Below are 19,907 nucleotides of genomic sequence, written 5' to 3' on the forward strand. Positions count from 1 at the left end.
GACCCATCCAATAAGGGTTGTAATAGGCTTAGCCCCCCCCCCCTTATTGCTTTACCAATAAACATCAGTAATGGTACCAGTCTTGTCATGTGTATGTAAATGCAGATCATGCATGAGGGGGTCTCACACACACACACACACACACAGGACACAACAAGGTCAGTAATTTGCTGACTCTGCAATGCTGATTGCTGCAAAAGCAAAATTTTAAATCAGAAGAAGAGGCCACTGCAGTGCTACCTCCAGTCAGCTCCCCTCACCTTACAAAGACCAGCACTGAAGCACTTCCTGTCTGCTGAAATGCGAGTTGGTACAACTATGTGAAGCAATGTCTGGATGTCGTTTCATGTACCTCACATTTTCCCCGGCGTGTATGCGACAGCATTGATTGGTGGAGTCTGAGCAGCAGCAAGGGCTCCCTGTGGTGGCTTGCCATCCCAGGATTGGCTCAGGTGGAAGAGTAATAGAGTATCGATCACTGCCCGGCCTTGCAGACACTGAAGTAATGTGAATATTGTGGCAGAGCACAGCCTAATCATTTACCCTGCTACTGAGAACCTTTCAACCAGCTTCACAGCCCTCCTCAGCACCACCATCCATCAGCCTTTGAGAGGAAATATCAGCCACACATGCAAACACGCAACCAAACACAAGCGCAAAAAGACAATACAGAAATGGAATCTAGCAGTACGACTTCAAAGATCCTTGGAAAGTGAAACAGGAATGTGGAGTTTTCTAGTAAATGTACATTCCGTTTATCTCATCAAAAAATATTGTGTATCCCTAAGATCTAACAAATACAATATAAAACTGATTTCTGGACATTTTAAAGCCTGCACTGTTTACATACAAGTTTGATAACTAGCAGTCTTCTCCTTCTCTGCCTGTGTTGTCACTTGTTGAAGTGTCAATCGGTGGATCAGTTATCTATATCATTTCTTTAGTAGCAAACCTGAGGATGAGCACACCTGATTGTTGGAGAGAATCCCTCCCTGTACAGGAAAACAACAGGAAATACAGTTGGTCAAAGTTGAACCAGGAAGTCGCTCTATAAACTGTGACGGAAGTTTATAATAGACAGCGTGTCAAATGTCAAAAGTTCGTCGTCGTTTTCTTTTCCAAATTAAACTGACTGACCTGTTTTTTTTGTCTTTTTAGCAATGTTGACGAGTTCCCAGGTCTCAGCAATTACCATAACTTGCTGAATACACAAAACTTATAGAAATGATAGCCAAAAAGGTAAAAAAGAAGATCCAGTTAAAATACTAGATATTTTATCACATTATGCAAAAAATCAAGTCTGTTAAACATTGCCATGGAGCAGTCCTACAAGATGCACTGGCCTGTATTTCTCCACTTATACCAATTCTAATACCTAAACACAGGGTGTTAATCAATACGGAGTAACAATATAATACCCGTGTTCAGGTGAAAATCTGTATATCTAATTGTGTGGAACTCATAACACACCCAGCAACTTCTGTGGCACTAAGAACATTAAGAGGATGTACGTCCTGTGGCAGCTGGGGAAGTTCAACCTGCCAAAGATAATGATGATGCACTTCTACACCGCCATCATTGAGTCCATCCTCACCTCCTCCACCACCATCTGGTACACTACTGCCACTGCCAAGGACAAAGGCAGACTGCAGCTTATCATTCGCGCCACAGAGAAGGTGATTGGCTGCAATCTGCCATCCCTCCAGGAACTGTACGCCTCCAGGACTCTGAGGAGAGCAAGAAAGATTGTGGCCGACCCCTCCCACCACGGACGCAAACTGTTTCAGACACTCCCCTCTGGCAGGAAGCTGCGGTCCATCAGGACCAAAACATCAAGGAATGACAACAGTTTATTTTCATCTGCAGCTGGCCTCATCAACAAGGCCCGGGATCCCCACTAAAACTGACCCCCCTTTACAGTACAGTATAAGTGTAACTGTACTGTACATCTCAGCACAAACTGTAATTTAAATAACAGCCATATTGTTCATATTCTTGTCATTCTTTTATAATGTTTAGATCTCGTCAATTTCATATTTATGATTCTTTACCATAGACTGTATATGTTATTCACCTGCAGTACTTGCTTTATCTTTCTCATATATTCCACCTACTATGTTTATTGTTATGCACCAAGATGCTAAAGCAAATTTCTTGTATGTGTAAACCTACTTGTCCATAAAGCTGATTCTGATTTGAAATAACCTAATATAAACAAATATATTGGCAATAGCTCCCATGGTAATAATGGTATAGAAAACTCTCTATTGAAAAATTTCCATTGTCTCACAGTATACGTATATCGTCATATCGCCCCACCCTAGCCTAGTTAGGACATAAATAAACACAAATCCGTGGAAGAGATGCAGGGTGAGGAGGAGGGCAGCAGGGGTAAGACAGACAGGCTGAGAGACAATGTGAGACAGAGAGGAGGAGGAACAATTTATTAGAGCCTGCTCTTTAAGCTTGCATGCTCTGCCACATGGACTTCATTGTAGCCATAAATATCGCCTAGATGCATCTGAGCAAGGATAACGACGAGCACAACAACCTCTGGGGGGTTGTGTGAACCTTCACCCTGCCACTGACAACACGACCTCTCCTATCTTCACATAAACACCAACGATACTGTTGATATGATATCTGTTCTACCACCACTGCTTTAGAGATATTTCATCACATATTTCGTCAAATAAAAAATAAATACTTTAGGATTTGAATTGTGATTAGGAAGAAATCTCTTTCCTGCATCAAATAACTGAGGAAATGACTCAAAGTAATGCGCAAAGTAATAGTGTATAGTGTAATAGAGTCAAAATATATCTTCCCAGCACCACTGTAATTTGTCTGTTTTGGAAACATGAAGCACAGCCAATCTCAGCCAATCAGGGTAGTCACTGTATAATTTTGTAGATAGCCTTACTAACAGCTAAACAAAGCTAGAAAATAGAGAGACATTAAATCTAACCAATCACATTTTGCATCTAATTTACCTCCCCTTTAATACAGTAATGACAATTTGGCAGCAGTTGGAAGTCCTAAGGGACACTAACAAGGCTGCCACGACCAAGAAAAGTGGGGATATTGTTGCTTGCTTGTTGTTAACACAGTTTTCAGGACTGAACTTGCATGTCTGGTGTTTTAGAGATTTTGTTTCCCATGGATTTAGCAGCTGGGGAGTTTTGAAGAGTTCTTGTTCCTCTCACATCAAGTCCAAATGGTGAGCCAGTTTTAAATCATTAAGCAGCTGCTTAATAAATTGGCATAGAGGGCCTTACTCCATTAATAAATGATCAAGTATTCCAGATATGTTTCACATGAATTAGTATATCAGCGCATCTAAATAACTGTCTGAATTCAGACCAAAGCAAACTGACTCTAGGTTTCAAAATAGCTTGAGATTTCACTTTTGATGTTAAAATTTCTTTTACCGTTTTACAGTATGCATCAAACTTAAAGTGATTTGTTATCAATCTCAGTTTTATTAATCATGTGAGATAAAAGTGGGTGAACACAAGTGTCTTTGTGCCTGTCAGAAAACATCACAGACATGTTTTTGCTGGTGGAGATTGGAGACTCAGAAGTTACATGAGCTAAAAATGTCAAGTTTCTTAGGGAGCTGAAATCCATGAAGATGATTTACCAGTTTATATTCTGTTTTTTTAAGCGTCCACTCGCTACCACACATCAGACTGCTGCTGACAGGCTTTTTAGAAGCAGAACATTTTTCAGTCTTTTCAAACTGTAAAGGACACTGAAATGTCTCTCCACATTAGGATATAGAAATCTACACCACTGCACTACAACTGTAACACTTTGGCGATAAAACAACATCATATTTGTCTGTATACCATACCATCACAATGTAATATACAGCTCTAAATATTAAGAATCCCATCAATCATTACATTACAGAGGTCCTTCAAGACCATCTACAAACACTGGGTTGCCGGCAGACAACAGCTGTGTCCATCATTGCCTGTTTTGACACCACCTGAAGTATCACATGTTCCAAATGCAGCCCAGAGCAACATTTCATCAAATTTGCAACATGCAAGCTACAATATGCTACTTGGCATCATTTCCCCTTTTGCTCAATTTCATTTATCCAATCAAAACAAACACCCTTCTTGCAACCAATACCTCGGCATGAGCCCTGCGAATTGCAAATGTAGACCTTAAGGGCGACCAATTGCACCTATCCTCCTTCTCAACAAGCATCAGTGCTGCCAAAATTGCGTTCTATAATGACAAAATAAGCAGTGCCACTGACTCAAGTCTGACTCACTTTTAAAAGCGCTACTAAATCCTCCTCCACCACACACAAACTTGTCTGCTGATACCTTTGCTGCCTTCTTCACAGGCAAAGTCGAGGCTATAACTAGCCAATTCTCTGAAACATTCAAACTCAACCATTGTAGCAGTCCTACTACATCTTTTCCTCTGCCCTCCCAGGTCAATGGTTCTTCATTCTCCTTGTTTACTCCTCTCACAGAGAGCGAAGTATCAGAACTCTTGACCCGTAGCCGTCCAACTACATGCCCACTGGACCCGATTCCTATGAATCTCATCCAAGCCATATCTCCTACTGTGGTCCCGACAATCATGTGATAAATACTTCTCTGGCTTCGGGAACCTTCCCGACCACTTTCAAAAGGGCTCAGATTACACTCTTGCTCAAAAGACCCTCACTTGACCCAACTCAAGTTGAGAACTATCGACCAGTGTCTCTTCTTCCATTTTTATACAAAACTATTGAACGGGCAGTATTCAAACATGTCTCAGAATTCCTCTCAGGGAATGACCTCCTATATCCATATGAGTCTGGTTTTAAGAGTGCCCACTCTACTGAAACGGCTCTTCTGTCTGTAACAGAAGCCCTAAGGTCAGCTAAAGCTGCAGCCCAATCTTCGGTTCTTATCCTGCTTGACCTATCAGCAGCCTTTGACACAGTCAACCACAGGACCCTGCTATCCGCTCTCTCAGCAATGCGCATCTTGAATAAAGCACTCCTGTGGTTCGAATCCTACTATGAGCTCTTACTAGTATTTATTGCGGCTCTTACTGGTATGTATTAAATCAACGTTCAGTCCTGATACAGGAAGTGGTACATCCTTTAGGTAGTAAGACAGAAAGCGTGTGTGATTTTCGGTCGGATTGAAAACTGCCAAGTGGAAGGAATGGAAAAAGAAAGAAAAGGAAAACAGCATTTTGTTTACAGAAAAAAACAACAACAACAACAAACAACAAATTAAATAGGACTAAATCAGAAAAAACTAAATCTAACCTTAAACAATGTTTAATGAAGAGTAGTAGATTAACTATAACCTTGCCCTGCATATGGGATTATGTTTGTTTCAATAGGAATTGAGCAAAATGTGTTAAATAGTAGTAAATAGTGAAACAAATCTAATCCCACACTTATAGTCTTCTTATCCACTGAAGTATTTAACCTTGACTGCGCAGAAGTGCACTGTAGAAAACGTGCTGTACTTAAATGACCTTTTGTCAGGGACTTCATTAAATTTTGATTGTTCTGAACATTTCATTCTCTCAAACCCACTCCGTCCCTAAGTAGTTTTATGTTTAACTTCATTATCATGCACTCTCCTCGAATGAATCACTGCGCTGAGAATGGGTTTTCAGTAACTATTGCAAATTAGGAGGAGGCAGAAATTCAGCATGTGTATTTACAGTTCCCAGTGAATTTGTATTGTAAGTGAAGCCTCTTCTAAAGATGATGCAAACAGTTTGCTGAAAACAAGCAGACTAAGGACATGGATTACTGAAACCATGTCCTCCTATGGTCAGATAAGATCAAGATAAACGTATTTGGTTCAGATGGTGTCAAGCGTGTGTGGCGGCAACGAGATGAGGAGTACAAAGACAAGTGTGACTTGCCTATAGTCAAGCATGATGGTGGGAGTGTCATGGTCTGGAGCTGCATGAGTGCTGCCGGCACTGGGGAGCTACAGTTCACTGAGGGAACCATGAATGCCAACATGTACAGTGACAAACTGAAGCAGAGTACGATCCCCTCCCTTTGGAGACAGGGCCACAGGGCAGTATTCCAACATGATAACGACCCCAAACCCACCTCCAAGGCAACCACTGCCTTGCTAAAGAAGCTGAGGGTAAAGGTGTTGAACTGGCCAAGCATGTCTCCAGACCTAAACCCTATTGAGCATGTGTGGGACATCCTCAAACGGGAGGTGGAGGACCGCAAGGTCTCTAACATCCACCAGCTCCATGATGTCGTCAAGGAGGAGTGGAAGAGGACTCCAGTAGCAACCAGTGAGGCTCTAGTGAACTCCATGCCAAGAGGGTTCAGGCAGTGCTGGAAAACAATGGTGGCCACAAAATATTGACACTTTGGGCCCAATTTGGACATTCTCACTTAGGGGTGTACTCACTTTTGTTGCCAGTGGTTTAGACATTAATGGCTGTGTGACGTGTTATTTTGAGGGGACAGCAAAGTGACGCTGTTATACAAGCTGTACACTCACTACTTTACATTGTAGAAAAGTGTAATTTCTTCAGTGTTGTCACATAAAAAGATATTATCAAATATTTACAAAACTGTGAGGGGTGTACTCACTTTTGTGAGACTCTGTAAGTGGATGCCAAACTCCTTTGCAGAACGATATTAACTCATTAAATACCTCCTTATCTCCTCACAAGTTACATTTTTACCGTATATATGAATGTGCTTTTCACAATGGCCTTTACAAAATGACTAATGCCAGTTTCATGTAGTTGTGTTTGTAATTGGCAAAAAATGGGTAGCTTTAGAATTCAAGTCCAAGTCAGCATCATCAACCTTAGCATGCAGTAATCTTTGAAAAATGCTGAGTTAAAATATGCTTGTTTAGGGTCCCTAACCTCCCGACATAAACCACCGTGAAGAAGACACAAATTGTGTCCTAACAAAAATAAAATAGGATGCTCCTCCTGCTTTTTCTCCTCTTGACTTCTTCCAGTTTTCAGTCTGCATGACTGACATCAGCACAGACCAAAACATATAATCTGCGTGACCCAGTTTCCATGGCAATGCACGCTGGCTGGAGCAGCAGCGGCACATAGGCAGAAGGAGGTTACTCCATCCAGAGCCGCAGCCTGCTGTGTGAGGGGGATAACAGTGGCAGGGGAGTCAGCTCACTAAATCCTGAGGCCCTGCATCCGATATCATCTGCCACTGAAACATACATAAAGCACCGGCTTATACAAGAAGACTGAAGACTGGAGTGGAGCAACAACTGATGACTACTGACATACTGTTATTTGGTATATAGGTCATCTAACTCTCTTCCTGAAGAGACCTTTGGTACTGAGAGCTCCCTAATGTCAATGTTTTTAAAAGGTGAATATTTTCTCCTCTGTATGTACAATTACATAAAATTGCCGTATCATATTCCTGCAGGGACTTTGGCAAGATGGTTAACTAACCACAGTGCCTCATTGACCGACCAGGTACTGATATTTTTGTGTTTATGATTTTGTTTATGTCAGTGGTCAAGTCAATAACAATGCTCACTGTGGCTCCATTAATAATTTCAAGTGTATCGTTTCAATTCTGTATAAAGTCTGGATGCGATACACTTTCCTTTAAACATACACATATCTGTTGGCCAGATCACAAATCTGATTGCGATCTGCCTTGGTTTTCCCAGTTACATGCACAATGGTGTAAGGCTTACTCCAGTCCAGACGGAGGTGGTAATGCTGTTTGCTATTTAACAGTTAGAAATAACAACTATACAACTACTAATAAAAACACATGGATAAACCGCATTTATGGACTACGATGGAGACAAACATTTTAGCATCCTCACTCTTGGCACTCACTCACCCACACAAATCATTCAATGGTTGAACTGATCGAGATCAAATAAACGCTAACAGCTTGGTGCGCCTTCTGTATGACTGCATGTGTCGAAATGCTGGAGGTGCTTTTGTGTTAATGCATCCAAGCAGCATTTGCATGCATTTGGAGGCTTTTCAATCCAGCAAAGATGCATGAAGTGACTATGGGTAAATAAATGTGGTTTGTTTTTGACTGGTGTTACATCCCAACTGTCTGAGTTATTTATTAAGGAGAGAGTTTTTACAAAGTCTAAACAACAGAAACTGGGCAAGTGGGTGCTTGTGCATAAACACAAGATGACAAAAGGAGATCTCTCCAAAACAAGGGAATAGTATCTAATTCAAAAATCAAAAGGAAAGAAAAACCTCTAGCATAAGTGATTTAAAACAAAACACAGGGAGCGCTGCACTCCTAGTCCTAATGTATTAAACAAAGACATTAAAATCAAGGTTGGCCGTACTCCCTTCCAGAGAATGGTGGTGAAGAAGAATACATTGTGCACATCAGCTGTTAAGCTACGAAAGTTTAGCTAGGTAGCCAATAATGCAAATACAAACTGATGGATGACTCGTGTGGATCCACTACCAGCAAAATGAAAGTCTTGCTTGCTTTCAGAGGTTCTTACTCACTTCTCACCCACCCACACAGACCATTCAATGGTCTTACTGATCAAAGTTTAGATAAACACTACAACAGCTGGTTACACCTTGTGTATGACCATGTGAGTCGCTTTTTATCGCTTTAGCTTTCCAGGAAGAAACTTTTCAGCTGCATTACCACAGCAGACATGGGACATTGTAGAGGCTTTTTCTGCAGGCTGCTACTGCTGATGTAGTTAAGCTTAGAGAAGTAAACATTACATATGCGTCTTGGAGAGATAGATGCATTCACACCTTTTCCATATCTGGCTATAATGTGTCTCAAACCACCTCCTAAGAGTCTAAGCAATCGGATTTTAATGTTGTTGTTTTGTTACATCAGAGAGCTCTCTGTACTGCCTAAGATACATGAGGTGACAAGGTATAAATAGGATATGATAGTTGTGCTATAGCAACTGTACAGTTTTTTGTTTAATTGCCCTTATTTTGCTATTCTTGGACTGTTTTCTACACATAATGTGAGTGAATTTACCCTTCACTTAAAATCACATACTAGCCAGGCACTTCTCTTACCTCTTATATGACGCAGCTAATGAACATTAAGGCTTTGGTTGATTATAACCTATAAATTAAAAACTGAAATTTACAATTATATTAGCAACCATTGTCATTTTGTTCCAGACACTTGGGAACCCATCAGCTATTCTGGTACAGATAAACATTATAGTTTCCTACCCTTTAATTGTGTCATGAACTAACCCCCATACTGAATTATTGTATTTTGAAACTTTTGGTGTCTGATAATGATCTTTCTGATCACTATCTATCAGCCGTCTATGGCCTCAAATCATAAATATCAGTTTTTATCAGTTGGAACTCATTTACTGCACAAACCAACTTACCCGAGGCCTCTTCCAGACCACACGTCCAATCCTGTTGCCCTGGTATAAGAGCGTGTCGTCGGTGGCGGGGAAGCAGGGGTCCTCAAACAGCAGGCCACTCTGCAAGCACTGCCTCTTCAGGGTAGAGTACTGCTGTCCCTCGAAGGCCTTCACTGAAGTGAACATCCTGCAGCCCTGAAGGACACAACCAAGATGACGAGGACGGACACCAGTCAGAGTTGTTATAGAACGTATCACATGCACAGATATACATCATACTTTTCACTAACCCTGTAACTCATTACAAAACATGGTTGCCCTTTGAGATGTGTGGTGGAAAAGAATTTTCCACCACACATCTCTGCTCTTCCACTCATACACACGAAGCTGACTGACAGCAGAATCCAGCTGACTTTAAAACCTTAACAGTGAAAGCTCTCAGTGGAAATAGGAAGTCGATGTGGGCTGGTGTCTTGAGCACAGCCTGGATTCACTGGGTCAGAATGATTAATCTGTCAGTTCACTGATATCCTCCGGGGTCTAATTATCACTGCTATGCATTAAAGGAGCCATGTACACATTGATCAGCTCAGTGCTGGCAGAGCATATTGTACAGAAGGACTGGTGATCCAGCGTGGAGGCAAACTAAGACAGAGATATTGAAGGGATAATCAATACTGAAACACTGGATAAACACAGACCTTTCCACCTTTTAACGTAAATGTTATTTTATTTTCTAGTGCCCCTCCAGTATACATGATTGTTCATTGTTATGACCTACTTATCTGGAGATTACACATCGCAATACAATTATTTTCTATATTGTAAATATAAATTTATACATATTAGCTTCATTAATAATTCACTCTCCTGTTTGTTCTGTTTTTGGTCTCCACCAACTCCTGAGAGAAATATCTGTCTCTTTAGCTGCTATATGTTTCACTATGTTCACCAGCTAGCTGCCAACTATGCTGAACAAAATTATAAGCACAAACACTTTTGTTTTTACCCCTATTCATTATGAGCTGATCTCAAAGATCTAAGACTTTCTCTATGTACACAAAAGGCCTATTTCTCTCAAATATTACAAATACAAATCTATCAAAATCTGTGTTAGTGCCAAGATAATCCATCCACTTCACAGGTGTGTCATATCAAGATGCAAGAAGATCAGACAGCATGGGTATTGGCCACAATAAAAGGCCACTCGAAAATATGCGGTTTCACTGTATTGGGGGAGTCCGGGGGTCCAGAAACCAGTATCTGGTGTGACCATTTGCGTTGATCGGGTTGTTCATTGTGGCCTGTGGAATGTTGGTCCACTGCTTTTCAATGGCTGTGCGAAGTTGCAGTCAGGCCGAGACCCCAGTGAGGATGACAAGCATGAAGATGAGCTTTCCTGAGACGTTTCGTTACAGTTTGTGCAGAATTTCTTTTGGTTGTACGAATCAATTGTTGCAGCAGCTGTCCGGGTGGCTGGTCTCAGACGATCTTTGAGGTGAAGATGCAGGATGGGGAGGTCCTGGGCTAGTGTGGTTAGACGTGGTCTGCGTTTGTGAGCCCGGTTGGATGTACTACCAAATTCATTGAAACGCCTTTGGAGACGGCTTATGGTAGAGAAATGAACATTCAATTCACAGGCAATGGCTCTGGTGGACATTCCTGCAGTCAGCATGCCAATTGCACGCTCCCTCAAAACTTGCAACATCTGTGGCTTTGTGCTGTGTGATGGAACTGCACATTTTCGAGTGGCCTTTTATTGTGGCCAGCCTCGGGCACATCTGTGCAATACCCATGCTGTCTGATCATTATCTTGATATGCCACACATGTGATTACATTTTTTGTCCAGAGAGACCAGTGTTGAGTTTATTTTTCCAACTGTGAAATGTCCCGCTCAGTACATATCTTGGACACGATTCTGTAAAAATAATAAAAAATAATCTATAAAGCAACCCCATTAATTTTACAAATCAAATTCTTTTTTTTGTGTCGTGTTTACAGGAGGAGTACTGCTACATGTGTGAAAATATAGCGGCTGGATATTACTCTTTAATAAAAAGGTCTCTCTCTGTAGGGGTCCTTTCCAAAATGTTGTCAGACACTTCAATCAAGATGACATGAAAACATTAGACATTCTGGTTACTGGACCAAAGACATTAATCTGAGCTCTGAAAACTTTAATTTTTGAACATTTACAGATTACATCATCATTACATTATTCATGGTTAATAAGGAAGTATGCTAATTGATGGCCATTAAATATTCAGCCGTTTCATTTCATTCCATAATCAATACTTCTGTCAGGTAGAACTATTGACAATGGACAAGAGATTTATTTACGGGCATTTAAAGCCTCTCAGGTCACCGAACACCTCAACATTGTTTCATGCATGGCTGCACTCTTTACTGACTGACTAACACACAGTTTATGTTTCATGGCAGGATTGTGTGATATGATGCTACATATGATAGAAATGTGTCAGCGAGGGCTGCAGCTAACAACTGTTTTCATTATTGATTTATCTTCTGACGGTTTTCTCTATTTTCTAGATTGATTAATAAAAAGTGGTTGACCAATGGCTGATATATAAAAAGAGAAAAGTGTTTATCTTAGCCAGTAACGTGTTTTTTAAGATGGAATATTTTATTAATTAATGAAAATCACTGGGAAATGCTGTAGATTTAAGAAAGTGACTTGTTGAAGGTCAGTGATACCGTTCAACTGCATTATTCTCTACAGTAGAACTACTAATGTATATTTAACACTAGCCAGTACTGTTTTAAAAATTAAATTTAAGAATTTGTAAGACCTTTTAAATGCCACAGAATCCAATTTAATTAAATTTTCATGGCCATACATTCTTCCTAGCCACTGTACTGTAGCTAGCAGTAGTGTTCGACGATGTTTGCTTCAGGTCTGATGGTGTTGACTGAACTCCACAAAAAAAAAAGCTTGAACAGCCTCTGCATCACAATCCACCGTCACACCAGTCTGTTTTAGTTGAAAGGTGTAGTCTAACACCTCCAGGCAGCCTGGATACAAAAGCATTACAACCAACAGCAGTCAAGAGAACAGTATTGAAGACTTTTTAATACCGTAAGGGAGGAACACAAATTCACTGCTTTTTAAGAATTTGCAGATACCAGCAGATGCCCCTGAGGGGAATTTGGTTTGTAGGCAAGTTTGGTATTATTATATTGGTATTAAGTTTTGATCTCCAAACTTCTCATATTGGAAAACATGTTAAATAAGACAATAACAAAGATGTTCACGCAAATCTTTTGTCAATCTGCAAAGACTGAAGACAAAAATACCACTTGTATAGCAGAAGCAGAACTTTTTTTTGTTTTCAACCAATCCAATCAAGCATCCCAGACTTCATCCCCAAGTTGCGAATCACTGACCTAAGGCAAAGAAAAGCAGCAGATCCTTACAACTGAGAAGCTAAAACTAGGGACTGTTTTTGCAGTTTTGCTTTAAAATTTTGTTAATTGATTAATTATTCATCAGATAATTGCCATCATATTTTTAGCGATGCTATTTCCCTCAAGGGAGCTATCAATTATCTCTTTACACTTGAACCTCTTAGAGATAAAATTGCAGGGAACCATGATCCAGCTTTTTGTTGTTGTTTTTAAACTCCAAAAGTTAATAAGGTGTAACATCAGTATGTTGTTTGAGCTTAAAGATTTCGTAAAATGCACATCATCCATACATGTTGAAGTGCGGGAAAGGTCCAAATCTACTTTTAGAAAAAACACATGGAGTACATCTTTGGTGAGATGATCTAAAATCTAATGACACGGTCAGCACTTCTGGTTATACATTAAAGGCCCACCACTGTCTTCACATTAAAATGCATGCAGGGAGTGATTTAGTATCAGCAGTACTTGTACTCATCAGCAGTGAGCCACTGCAGCAAAAGAGCTGCTTGTGCACACAGTAATGATTCAATGCCACAGTAACCCGTTTAAAGAGCTTTAATAGGATTCCTCTTAATCACAGAAGGACCTTATTTGAACCTTACATTTGAGCAGACTCACAGGTTAGGTGGGTATCTGGTTGAGTACAAAGGTCTCCGGATTTAAAGTTGTTCTAAATTGTTCAGGATGAGATTTTGCTTAATTCTAATGTATAATTTGAGTGATGGAGATGTGGTGGAGGACACCTTTGTAAATCTTCAGGCATGGTAAAGATCAGGGCTTGACAAAGCCACATCTACATGCAGATCAATACAGGCCTGCTGCCCTCAAGGTTAATTTGTCAGACAGCTTTATCTGACTGAATTGCCAAGAAGCACCTAATAATTCTAGAAATTATGTGTAGAGGGAGTTAGGCCGGAGACACAAAGGAGGCTGAAGCACTGCGATAGAAGGGTTGTATTAATATTATAAAATATTACGGCGCTATACTGTATTTCTGATATTGTGCTAGCTTGTTCTTGTAAACTGAATATTAATTGTTTCTTACAAATTACATTAATGGAAACAGGTCTTGATTATTTACTTAAAACTGTAAGATAAACCATTTAATCTTTTTCTATAACCGTGAGTTCTGTCTGTAGCTGTTGTTGTAATGGCTTTGATTCTGTCATCACTGTTGCAGTCTTTGAATCGGAGTTTGTGCTGGTACCTTGGCTGGTTGGCAGATTGTCTTTTAAGCAACAACCGTCTTTTCAAAGCCAAACCACCACCATGCAAGTGAGGTTGATCCCCATCTACCAATTCAATGTAACGCCACAGATAGTGAGGTTGGTGGTATCTGTTGACTAATTTTTAACTTCAGTCATTTTGAAGTATAATGCAGTGAATGCTTGGAGGTGTTTTTGATTGTTTTTTGCAAAGCGAGTGATGTATCCTACTCAATAATGTCTGCTCAGACATTGTTAAAAGAATAATTAAGATATTATCCCAGACGATACATATCATCGACACAATCCTACGCGATATGTCAATAATCGAGCGAGCAGTATTGAATTCAGATCAGAATTAAAACCTGCCACCGGCCGATTGCGGGTGGATTTTCCATTTGGCGGCCAAATGTTTGAGGGCTAGAAATATATTCGGCATATAATTTCTATTTGACGTTATTAGCAGCAGACCGGCGTTCTTGTTGGTTGTGTGTTGCACTAAAATTGGTCCCCGAGAAAGCTAGCGTGATGAGCTAATTACAAAAGTTGTACTAAGAGTGTTTTTAACTTTTAGCTGAGTAGTTGGAGACACGCTGTCAGATCTTCTAATGGTCCTGCTGTCCTCCCCAGAGATCAAGGAGAATGATCCATAGGCTGTATAAAAAAATGCTGATCCCACAAAAGCTGTGTTGCTGTAGCACCAGAACTCTGTCAGAACCAGGAGGCCGGAAGAGGGGGATTGTAGAAAAGTCAGCAGTCTGATGAGGAGGTTTAAGTTGAATGATAAAGCATGACGAGAGTGAGGGGTGATAAGATTTAAGTTGAATGATTAATAAGCATCTTGTACGTTTATAAAGCAATTTACTGTTATGTTTTAAGCACATTTAATAGTAATAGTTTTCCTTCAAATTTCAGTCTGGCTTCTTCTTTAAGTTTTTATTTGACATAATTCATTATTGTCTCAATTAAAAGGATGGAAACAAATGTATATGTGACACAAAAGGCAATTTATTATTTTGGCTGGTGAATTTTTTCATCTACCAGCCACCTTTGCAGGTGAGCCGAAAAGCTAATTTCCAAACCTGCGCTTAAGGGTTATTTTGAACGGCAATATGAAACAATTGCTGTATTTTGTTGCTTAAGTTGAAGAAATTGTTTTGTTGTTAAAAATGGAGCACAACCCATTTTTGATGCAAATAATGAAAAAATTTGATCCTATTATATAAACATCCACATATTAACATTTTTATAAATCTCTCTTTAATTTGGTTATTAAATAATTGTGACCATGAGCAGGATATTTTAAAACTGAAAAATAAATTGGTTGAAGCTCTCCGGTGGACGACACTGTTTTATTATCTCAAAAATAACATTAATCAACAATACTGCAATTTCTTCTCACTTTTTGGCCAACATCTCCAATAACAACACATATATGATAAGTTCTAGTTTTAAAGCCAACACATGCTGAATGCAAAACACCACAGGATCATCAATTTGATGATCCGGTGGGGCATCAGAGTGGTAGGATTCAGCTTTTGACAGACGCCGTGCTCCAGCGGGGAGGTGGGGTGAGATGTTCAGATGATGTAGGAGGGATCGTTCCTTAGAGCTTTTCAAACTCTTGTTAAGCTCTCGGATGAAATGTTCCTCTGATATTGTTTGTCAGCTATAGTAAAAACAGGAATATGTTTAGAGAGCATGGTACACAGATGAAGCAGTGCAACACCTGGTATTACTATGCTATCTTTATCTGGATCTCTTATCTGAATAAGGAAAACATGTTGATCCCAGTGTAAATACACACAGAATAGACTGAATTAATGCAAACAGATCTCAGCCAGTTGGTTTAGTGTGATTGCAGCAGAAATAGAGATATCATTGTTTATATTCCACACATTCTTCTTGCTTGTCAAAATCTTGTGCATTACATTACAACCTACATTACCCACAATGCAATATGTCAGAGATTTGGGTGTGTTATGCTAGTAGTAGCTAATGTAGCCTCGAGCTGCTAGCCTCAAGCAGAGATGAGGAGCGGGCTACAGATGTCTGGTAATCTCCGAACTACCAAATTTGTTTGTCAGTTGTCTTCAGAGCCAAACATCTGTGCCTCAAATTACATCACTCAAGGAAATTTATCAGATTTCACACCGCTCCCTATGGAGCCACAAAAGGCTTTTTTTTCAAATATGTAGTAGTAGTCCAAAAGTCCCGTCAACAGACTTCATGTGTAAAAAAATTGTAATGTAGGATCAAATTAAAGGAATTCTGTTTTTAATTCTTTTTACCAAATTTAAGATCTAGAGATGAAACCATCAGTCGAGTAATCGATTAGACAATCGACAGAAAATCTGTCGAGAATCTGCAACAATTTTGATAGTCGATTAACATCCATGGTAATTTTCAAAGGAGGAGGCTCTAATAAAGCCATCGAAGTTCAACTCCTTACAGAGTCAAAGCAGACTCTGATCTGATTAATTAGCAATTAGTCACGTAACAGAATGAAGTAATACAGCATGCAGCAACAAAAAACTGAGGAAAAAAAACATGAACATGTACAGGACATTTACTTTTACCATATCATCCATTCCAACCTGCATGCTGCAGTACAGCAAAGTAATAAAACCAAATCCAGTTCAAATCTCTTAATTCCGCCTTCCTACCATGATGTACTATCAAATAATGTATTTTTTAATTGGGCTGAGTTGACCTGTTCACCTTCCCGCAGTGCTCAATGACAAATAATATCTGGGGGAAATAGATCAAGTTATCAGAAAATGGATAGACGCCAAATCAAAAGGACAATAGGAGCAACTTGAAATCTGAGTACTGTACCTTTCAAATATAATTTACCTGAAGGCAATGAGAAGTAACTATTCCTGACATTTCAGTCGACTCCAATCCAAAAGCTGTGAAACTGGCTTTGGGGCATCAATATAAAACTCATGTATGCGCTCACTACAGCAAATATTATCTTAAATATGGTAATCATACATATTTAACCACTTAAGGTATTAATTTATCTCTGCGATCAATTATGTATATGAATAAAAAGAAGTCTTCCCTATAAGAAGACCCCTTTAAACTTCCTTACATGGTTTCAGACAACACCTGCTCTATGTTTTTAACTAAAGCCCTGAGTCTGTACATTCTCTGACCTTAATTAAAGAAAATATCCAGTCACTTCAATTCAGAGGCATTAACAATCTAGCTGACTCTTGAGTGAGTGATAAAGTAAATTCCTGGGGGAATGAGGAGGTCGCAGTTGGAAGCTAAATCTGACAGATGGCCTGGTGTCTTGGCTCGTGACTGCAATGGGGAAAACCATGCTGTCATCTGGCCTCTGCGGACAGCCAACAGTATCACCTGCAGAGAACAAATCCTGAGAATCTGCTGCACTGGATGCATTTACTATGGCAGCAAGCAAAACAAAGCACTGCTCTGAATTTAAACTGAAAGGGTACTTTATGATAAACCGTCATAAACACAGTTTATAATGTATTATGATCACATTTTTCAAGGAATTCTAATGTCCAGTGTCCTACGGTCACAGCAGACTTGGGGACAGCAAAACAAGCCATAAATGCAACATTTGAAATATTATGATTTTATAAAGTTGATATAATATCACGCGTTAGCTGTTCACAGTTGTCCATTTCCATATCTAGCAGACATGGAGCAACACTAGCATTCATTTGGAGTCTTGTTTCTGTCCACCCAACGAATGTAGGTCAACACTGACTATTTTTGGTCAATTTTGGTCGCCACCAGCTCCTAATAAAAATATCTGGTGCTTTAACTGCTAAATGTTCCACTTTTTTTGTCAGCTACTCACTGTCTCGCTAAAAAAACAAAACACCACCAAAACAAGATGCTAAAAGATGCTAAATATTACTTAATTCATGTATATCTGGTTAATTAGTATTCTGTTTCTATCCTCCTGTGCAGGTATTTTTCCATTTCCTCAGAATAACTGACTTTTTCAGATCGACACTCCTGTTCTGCACTGTTGTTCCTGTTATGAATAATTATTTTTAAATTGTGCAGCATCTGGGGATGGCATGGCTACTGTACATCACAAAATGAAAGTTGTACTGAGTCTTGAAAATTACTTAAAAACTGCATGTTGTAGCCCATCATTAAAGAAATCTTACAACTTATCAACTGCTTCATATTTTATTTGCATACAAGACTTATCTGACCCCAGTCAATATGTTAAATGCTCATTGTTCACACAATTTAATGCATATGTTTCTAAACTGTGTCAGTCTCTCTGAGCTGTGATAGTTTCCACATACACTGGGAGAAGTTGACACAGAAAGAGGGCCAAAATGTCACATGACATTTGATGATATCACCTGATATCAGATATCTAAAGAATTATTCATAGAAAGTGAGGGCACAAAACTTTCACCAATATATTAGTGGGCACAGATGCTTCAACGAGGAAAAAATACTGACGGACTGCAGACAGATGTTTGGGAAGATGTGATCCGTGATGATATAAGACTTCAGTTCTCCCACAAGTGGCGAAGCAAACCAGATGGCAAAGTATTAAAAGGAATAAGGAAAAACAATAAAAACGCAGGCACTACAGAAGGAAAGGGACTGCAACAAACCAAAGGAGATAGGAAGGATTCTATTAGTCACAAAGTGGCTGAAATGTGCCAGTTTGTTTACAATATTTCTGAGGTAATGGACAATAACACCACAACAGAGACAACATGGCCGGGAACTTATGGATGTTGGCATGAAATTCCCCTCCCAAACAACTGAGTCATGATTCAGAAATGTCAGGTCCTGCAGTGGGGAGAGGTGAAAAGCTGGAGGGGAAAGCCGTTCAATCAATGTTCAATACACTGAGGAGTAAGTAGAAGGAAACAAAGTGCCCTTTCCAACAGATGGAAGCACTGTAGACTTTATAATACAGTGTGTAATGCAGTGTTTCTAGCAATGTTATTAAACATTAGCTTCACTTCAGCTCCAACGTGTTGATCCAGGATGACAAATAATTCATCATGCTTACTCTCTCCTCATTTCTGACTGTAAAAGTGTTGATTGTTTACTGAACAGTATTAGAAGCTTGTCATCTTGTGAAGTTAGATATTTTGGAGGAGAGGCTAAACAAACCGATCCCTGTCCCAGACAGATCTATGATCTTTGCTGCAGTTGAACACCACACCTAAACATATGGCTGAATATGAGCTATAGTCTAGATCAAAAAAGGCCACCAGCAGTGGCACGTAGATGTACAGACTTCAGAAAACAGACTGGAAGAGGTGCCAGAAGAACCCCACTGTCACCAAGAGTGAGAGTGAAGTGAAATAGCAGGTTCAGGGCTGTCTCAAGAAACTGCAGCACCTATTGTATCTGGAAATTCGACATACTACCTTTTAAAGTGTATATAGCAAACTTGTTTGCAATCAGTTGCCTATTTAAACATTTCTTTTCTCTCCCATTCCTGACATTTCACCGGGGGAAAAACGGTGTATATGACGGTATTCGTGTAAAAAGGGAGGAGGGGGTCTGTTTTGCATCTAGGGATGAAACGATTACCGGTTTAACGGTAAACCATGGTAAAATTCCCGACAGTTATTATTACCGTACAAATTTTAATTAACATGATAACCGGGTACGGTTAACGTGCTGTTATAATCTCACGGCAAACACTGTCCAGCGTCTCCCAGAAGCAGACCCCAGGGTTTGTTTGGGTCAATGACAACACGGCTGAAGACAGCGCTGCAGAGATTCTTCAGTCTCTCTGAAGTCTGGTCGTAGTTTAGTTTTCATGAGAGCACTGAGGGAAAATTGACTGAAGAAAATGTCCTTATAGTGAACAGAGGGTGAGGTAACTTTTAACTTTGGTTTGTCTCTCTGACTTGCTAACAGCGTGTAAACTGAAGCTTTCAGTGTTGCTGCTCTTAAAAA

General features: G+C 39.8%; 1 protein-coding gene across 3 annotated transcripts in view; it reads right to left on the reverse strand.

Annotated features, from left to right (window-relative positions):
• capn5b (calpain 5b) overlaps positions 1-19,907 on the reverse strand; it is a 64,765-nt gene that overhangs the window by 39,338 nt on the left and 5,520 nt on the right. For all 3 annotated transcript variants that reach the window (XM_038707912.1, XM_038707910.1, XM_038707911.1), the window contains exon 2: positions 9,366-9,539. In XM_038707912.1, coding sequence (XP_038563840.1) covers positions 9,366-9,530 — 165 coding nt within the window. In that variant the 5' untranslated portion in view covers positions 9,531-9,539. The remainder of the gene's footprint in view (positions 1-9,365; positions 9,540-19,907) is intronic.

This window comes from Micropterus salmoides, unplaced genomic scaffold (genome assembly GCF_014851395.1).
Source record: "Micropterus salmoides isolate LMB-PRFRI ecotype aquatic unplaced genomic scaffold, ASM1485139v1 Ms_hic_scaffold_9, whole genome shotgun sequence".
Taxonomy (NCBI): Eukaryota; Metazoa; Chordata; class Actinopteri; order Centrarchiformes; family Centrarchidae; genus Micropterus; species Micropterus salmoides.